The following is a 6,564-nucleotide window of genomic DNA, read 5'->3' on the forward strand; positions in this document are numbered from 1 at the left end:
TTATTCATTTGGATGTTTACACTTTGGCCTCTTGACAGCCTCCCTTTAACTGTTTCCTTCTCATCTTTTAATCAGTTTCGAAGGGAAGGGCATCTAGTTTGTCACTTATGTGCCATATTTTTCCACTTTGATGATTGTCTTCACCGTTTCACCGTATATTTAATACCACTGAAATGTACCCTTCTCCTGAATGATTGACCAATGTGAACACTCTGATACTGTGGAAGTTCTTTGTAGACCATGGCAGTGGCTACAACATGTAAGGAAAGCCAACTTTAATCAGGGTTAATCAGGCGGCTGATTATTTAGATTTGCATGTGATTCAAAAGACGAGCACATTTACCAAGCAAGAACACACAAAAACATGTACAACATGAATATTTATTACATAAAACAGAGCATAAAAGTGTGCAAAAATGACAAGAGTTATGCAGTGTCAGTCTGTGATAGTCAGGCACTCATTTCTGATTTGTCATCTGCCTTGGGGGGCTCAATTTGCATGGAAATCAGATAGTCTGAGGAAGAGAAACAGAATGAGACGAGTCCATACAATACCATGTCATTTTCATACTTTCAGTGTAGTCCGTCTCAGATCGGATGGAGATGAAGAGCCAGGCCAGGCCCACCAACAGCGCTACCACAAGGTTGACTGTCGCCCAAGAGTGGAGAATTTGATGGTCGGACCCCGGTAGCCTTGAGGGGAATGAGGTCATTAGCATAAGAGCCAACTTTCAGATTTGTGAAAATCTAGTGAACTTTTGTGTGTGTTTTTCCCCCCGTTAATTCCCATGGAAAGTTTCCAAGTTTGAAAATGTTATAACCAAAGGTACCTCACCATAATGTTGCGTTGGTGTCTGGGTAGAGGTTGATGCGATCACTTGTCATTTGCTGGCTGAGGGAGAGCACCAATGCTGAGAAATACACTGCAGTGTTGAATGGAAGCAAAAAGCAGAACATTTGGTAAAAAAAAAAAGAAGAAGAAATAAACAAACAAACAAACAAAACAAGAGCGCAATTGAGGGGTAAATAAATACTCACAGAATGAAGCAAGAGCCACTGGGTCCAGTGTGGCCAGTTCCTGCAGCGCCATGGAGCTCTTCGCCACATTTACTCTACAACGAATGTTTATAATCATTTTTATATGATATATTATTATATAACATTACATACATACATTTGCCCCCTTGTCAAAAAAATGAATGTAGTCTGTTAGAATACAAAAACAAAAAGTGTTGAATCTAGAATGAAACCCACTTAACCCAAATTGTATGACATAATCCTGTAAATAACAAAACATTTTTAAAATGTCGTTTTCATAGGTTTCAATTGGCCACGATAAAGCCACATGATACGAGATGATGTAAACATACTATTGTTGACCCATTTAACCCATTACAAAACAAAACATGCCCCTAAAACCTATGACTCAAATGTCACCCCCGAAAACCTGAAGTTTTCCTGCAAATTCAACAATATTAAAAATAATTGATATCTCAGCTCCTGAAGCGGAAACATAATTCCAAAAACATTTTAGAGCTTACACTTGTGGCGTTCACACAAACCTACGTTTATTATTATAAATCAATATATATATTTTTTAAATCAACAAACAAATGTCGCATCTGCGGGTGCATAACTCCAAATATATTTATTTTCAACACTGGAGCGCAGTTGGAATAACCTCGGGGGATCGTCGTCTATTGCGTTACAAAGCCGTCAACATTTTCAACATCCTCATTGTCTACAAACTATTCTTAACAGTATGTCACTGTCGACTCGTTACACTGATTCGAATTCCTCCCGCACCGCCGTCAGTCGTGTCATTTATTTAATAACTGTCAAATCTGTCAACTATAATACAATTCCAGGACATGCTACAAGGCCCACGTCGCCCTCTTGTGTATTTTCTGATTAATTTCATCGGCTAAGAAACCAAGAATTGGTCAAAACACAACAAAATGACATATCCGCTCTCCCGGCCTTAATGGGTTAAAAAGCTGAAGTTTGAAAAAATAAAAAAAGGAAGCTAAGTGGACACAAATGGCCTGCATGGACGAGATCGGCAAAACGGTCCTTAGTACCTGTCAAAAGCAGCCACGGTGCTGATGGCCAGCAGCATGTAAAGAAGAGACTGCGATGGGTAAGCCAGGCAGTGGTACTGCTCCAGCAGGTTGGTCAAAGCTGTGAGGTGCCGCCCTGCTAACACGAACACCACAACTATGTTCCACATTGCAAATCCTGCCAGGAAGCCGTGACAGTATAGAGCGAAAATCCTGAATCAGACAAAAGAGGATCATATGTTGGAGTCACACTTGAGACGCAAAGTGGTTTGCGAATTCCATGTGTGTGGATGACAAGAAAACCAAAACGACAAGGATGCCGGCACAATGTGCCGCATATGCCTGTGCACAACGTATGTGCGTACTAAGCCTAAGAAATGCCGGAGCTCAGATTTGACCCCCCAACGTCAGAATTGTGAGGCAAAAGTCCTAACCACTGGTAGCAATTATAACTACAAGATACATTTGAGTTTCACCTGAAATTCTTGTGCACCATGATAGAAACATCTCTGGTGTTCCCGCGAGGTTCCATGGGCTGAAAGTCATTCAGGTTTTCCATCTGGTCACTGGTCTTCCTCCAGTCTGACCGCTCTGCTGCCTGGAAGCGCTCTGGATAGTAGACAGATGCACAATCAGCCGTGGTGACAGGTAACCAAGTAGCGGCGTTATAATAGTTGTGGAATTTTTATTTATTGTTAGGATTTATTTATTTTTTTTAATTTTTTTTAGGGGTGTGAATTGCCTTGTACCTGGCGATTCGATTCGTTACCACGATTCAATTAGATACCGATTAATCCCGATATAAATCTATAAATAATTTATTGCGATTTTTTTTTAAACTCAAATTTAGAAAACACAAATCAGTAAACTTGTACATGTATGCTGTAAGATTTGTATGAAAATGTATTTATTTATCTGAAAATCCAGGCTTATAACTGAGCCACTGCATTTAACAAACAGGTTGCAGTCTGTTTCATGTTTGAACAGCACTGAAATCAAATATTGAGGCTTAAAGTTCCATTAATATAATATTCTTCCATGCTTAATGTGTGAATCCTAAACCTAAGTAAGACGGTTTGTTGAATATTTCCATAAAAAATTGATGTTTAAAAATCGATTCGGCCGGATATTGAATCGATTCGAGAATTGCGTGCTGTAATATTGCGATATATTGCAGAATCTATTTTTTTCTAACACCCCTAGTTAGTTTTAATAATTTTTCATAGCAGGGTTGTTGTTTTACTTTTTCCGAATATTCTTTGGTTTTTTTTTTATTGCAAAATAAATTAAAAAATTGTGTATTTTGTATTGTATTGTGTAGGGGGAAAAAATCAACAAAAATATGATTTTAAAAACCAAATACAGGTACTAATAGTCCACAGACTTTGAATTACAATAAGTGCAGTGCATGATACTATTTATTCTAAAGTTAGATGCATCACAACCTTAACGTCTAAACTTGGATAGTTTCGCAGCTTTCCATCTTTTGCTTGCCAAGTTGCCAACTTCTAAAGTGGATTTGTGGCTTGAATTCCAGGTAAAAAGTATTAAACCCAGTTGGCCACTTGTCCAGTGTACTACATTTTTTATATATGTAGCAAAAAAAGGTGCAACACTTCTTATCTATAGCTTAGTGTATCAGACCGCTTGTTTTCTTTATTTTTTAAAAGCGTCTGTACAGTATTTGCTACTATTTTTCTAACAGCCTGTGCAAATAGCTAAAACCAATCCATGAAAAGTGAACCCGCGGGTGCCGAACCGTGAGTTTGCAGTGGTCCACTGTACTTAAACTTGGGTATAGAATGTGAGTACTTTATTGCTGATAAACAGCAAGTGTAGTCTAAAAGCTAGTCCATCACTCACTGTTCCGCTCTACAAAGACTTTCCCGACGGGCTGACTCTGTCCTTGTGGGGCGGAGAACAGGGAATGCTGCGGTATATGAGCCGTCGTGTCTGTGATAATGTCATCCTCTTCTACATCCAATTCATCAGGAATGGACGATTCCACAACTTTGGACTTCCTGAAATGATGGAAACGAGGTGGGTCGCATATATACGTCTATTACCCACCCAAGTTGAAATCTTACTTCTTCTTTTTGGGTTTTTTAACTAGTTCTTCGTCGGTGGTCTGATCCACTGCATCTCCATTCACCAGGTCAGCTTGGTCATCTTCAGGATCTCAAAGTGGAAACAGAAACACGAGCTCGTCATCTGTAGTTTGCAGGCTGGTATCCTATTGTTGTGCTTTGGGCTGGATTTACAAGCGACACAAGTTGGATTTTACGCCACCGTGCGGAGTGAGAATGTCTCTTCGCAACTGAAGCTAATTACTGCAGCGCATGTACGATGTGTCAAAGGTTAACATGTTGCGCAATTCTCACCTTCGTCATCAATGCATGAGGCCGCTAATAATCACACTATGGCTGGCAAAGCCCAGGGACGTAGCTAGCCATTTGGAAGCCCAAGGCAAATGGTCAGGTTATTTCAAAATGTTCCTTGACATCAGATATGCCATTTGTGACGTGCACGGATAGTAAATAGACGTATCAGCATAGAACACTTGGCTCAGCAATGTAAATCCAACCTTAGAGGTGACACTATTTAAAGATGGTTCCTCTACCTGTAGTTGCTGTCTTTTTCTTCTTCTTCCTCCTCTGAGGGGGCGCATCTGTCGTGGTTTCAAATGAAAGATGGCCACTGATCTCAGAGGTCCTTCGGCTGCTCCGGCCTTCCATCTCCATTCCATGATCTGTAAGGGATGTGTGACAGTTAAATGTGATCAAATGGGCATGAGCTGATGTTAAATCATTTCCACTCTATGTGAGTATTGTGCGCACCTTCTGTGTCAGCCGCTCCATTTGTTTCTTTTCTCACCCTTTTCTTCTTATGTTTGGGCACCTCTGTTACATTGGCGTAGTTAAGTCAGACTCATGCTTTTATTAAAACTGTCGATTATTTATTTTCTGTCAATTCCTTACTCACCGGTTGAGTCTCCACTTCATTGTTCACATGAGAGAAAAGACAGAGGCAAGTTTGTCAAAGTAACAAAAATACTTTTTTCTTAGTTCTGAAGAAACGGGCTTGCCTACCTTAGACCTGCGGGAAGTGCCCTTTGACCTCGCTAAAGAGAGAGGGAGAGAACCACACGTCACTTATGTGCATACTGTTGCAGCAGATGAGAGAACAAGAAAAAGAGAACTTCACCGGCATCTTTCTGGCCGTTCCACACAAGAATCAGACAAGAGCGGAGTGAAGCTGTACATTATGTCCTGTTGTTAAATCCGTGGCTAAATCTGTGGTCAAGCATCTGCCAGGAGTAAGGATTACTAAGGGCACAGGTCAAAGCCTTTCCTACTCTGAGTGAGTGTGTGTGTGGGTTAATGTATAGTAAAAGAAGTCTCTACTCTATTACAAGAATCAGCAGGTCAAATGTGATTTTGATCCTTCTACTTTATAATAATGCACATTATTAATGTAATGGCAGTGGCTCATCTGTAAGGACTTGGGCTATGGAAACATAAGGTCATGATTTAAGTCCTGCTCATTACATAAAAACGAAAACAAGCGAGTAGCTGTTGCAAAGGTGCGAGTCCACTTCCTGTCTGCAGTAGTGTCAAGGTGCCTAACATCCATCTCTCTGCGTGTGTATGAGCTGGTTAAAACAATATGTACAGTACAGTGTAAATTGAATGTCCCTTTGAGGGATTAAACAATGATAATTAATAGTCAATCAGTAATACTAATAATACGAATAATAATAATAAAGGAAAACTCAGCAAGCGCATCTACTTAGTACATCTTGTGTAGCAGAATGGCAAAAATAAGCCTAATATTGTACATTTACATATTTTCGTTTTTCCCCATGCAAATAATAACAATATATAAAATAATAAATACAAATAAATAACCCGCAACATAATACAAAAACATTTAGACAAACACACTATAGTATAATTTCAGGCACAAGAAGCCCAGTAAATAATAAATTGTTGCAAGGTGTACAACTGCAAGCAAATAGAAAGAATGTCCAGATCGAATGAAGGCGATTAAATTAGTCAGTGGTTTTGAAGTTAATATTATTGCTACTGACCTGTGGCAGAGGCGGGAGCGCCCTTGGTCGCACTGTCTGCAAAAGGTAAACAGAGCAAGCATCACGTCAAGTTTACGTATCAACGCTCTCGACCGCGCTGTTTACTGTGAAGTTTGCCAGCTAGCTTGCTTACATCAAGAGTAAATATGAGCACATTTTCACCAAGAGAACAACCATTTGTAGCTTCAGCAGCCAGCATGCACTCAATCCAAACAGGTTCGTTACCTCGCAGAGCCCGCTGTCCATATTCCCGGAATATTTTTTAATTCATGATCAGATCATGTCTTTAATAGTCAGAACACATTGAAAGTCTTGCTTGACGTATTTCTTTCTTCAGTTTATTTCGGCTGTTGCGGACAGCTAAAGAACCGGAAGCCGCTATTACAGATGGAACAACGAGCTTCCGGTGTCGGG

At 40.0% G+C, this 6,564-nt stretch overlaps 1 protein-coding gene across 2 annotated transcripts; it reads right to left on the reverse strand.

Moving 5' to 3' along the window:
• Nucleotides 1-361: 361 nt before the first annotated feature.
• tmem237b (transmembrane protein 237b) lies at nucleotides 362-6,549 on the reverse strand. 2 transcript variants are annotated; one of them, XM_086068233.1, is made up of 14 exons: nucleotides 6,376-6,549; nucleotides 6,151-6,186; nucleotides 5,150-5,181; nucleotides 5,043-5,056; nucleotides 4,898-4,960; nucleotides 4,681-4,809; nucleotides 4,148-4,238; nucleotides 3,924-4,081; nucleotides 2,537-2,669; nucleotides 2,082-2,273; nucleotides 1,039-1,112; nucleotides 836-923; nucleotides 572-693; nucleotides 362-515 (listed from the first exon to the last, which is right to left on the reverse strand). In XM_086068233.1, the coding sequence occupies exons 1-14, from the start codon at nucleotides 6,394-6,396 to the stop codon at nucleotides 451-453; spliced, it is 1,218 nt and encodes a 405-aa protein (XP_085924359.1). In that variant the 5' UTR covers nucleotides 6,397-6,549; the 3' UTR covers nucleotides 362-450. The 2 variants fall into 2 exon arrangements, with proteins under 2 accessions (XP_085924359.1, XP_085924361.1); XM_086068235.1 differs by lacking the exons at nucleotides 6,151-6,186; nucleotides 6,376-6,549 and adding an exon at nucleotides 5,265-5,358.
• Nucleotides 6,550-6,564: the final 15 nt, after the last annotated feature.

This window comes from Leptonotus elevatus, chromosome 2 (genome assembly GCF_054856555.1).
Source record: "Leptonotus elevatus isolate MCC_2025b chromosome 2, RoL_Lele_1.0, whole genome shotgun sequence".
NCBI classification, from domain to species: domain Eukaryota; kingdom Metazoa; phylum Chordata; class Actinopteri; order Syngnathiformes; family Syngnathidae; genus Leptonotus; species Leptonotus elevatus.

Coding starts and splice junctions, on each gene's coding strand:
- tmem237b (XM_086068233.1), bottom strand. CDS start 6,396: ATGGACAGCGGGCTCTGCGAG. Junction 2,274..2,536: donor ATGGTGCACAAGAATTTCAG/GTGAAACTCAAA, acceptor TGTCTGATTCAG/GATTTTCGCTCTATACTGTC. Junction 516..571: donor TGAGACGGACTACACTGAAA/GTATGAAAATGA, acceptor TCTCTTCCTCAG/ACTATCTGATTTCCATGCAA.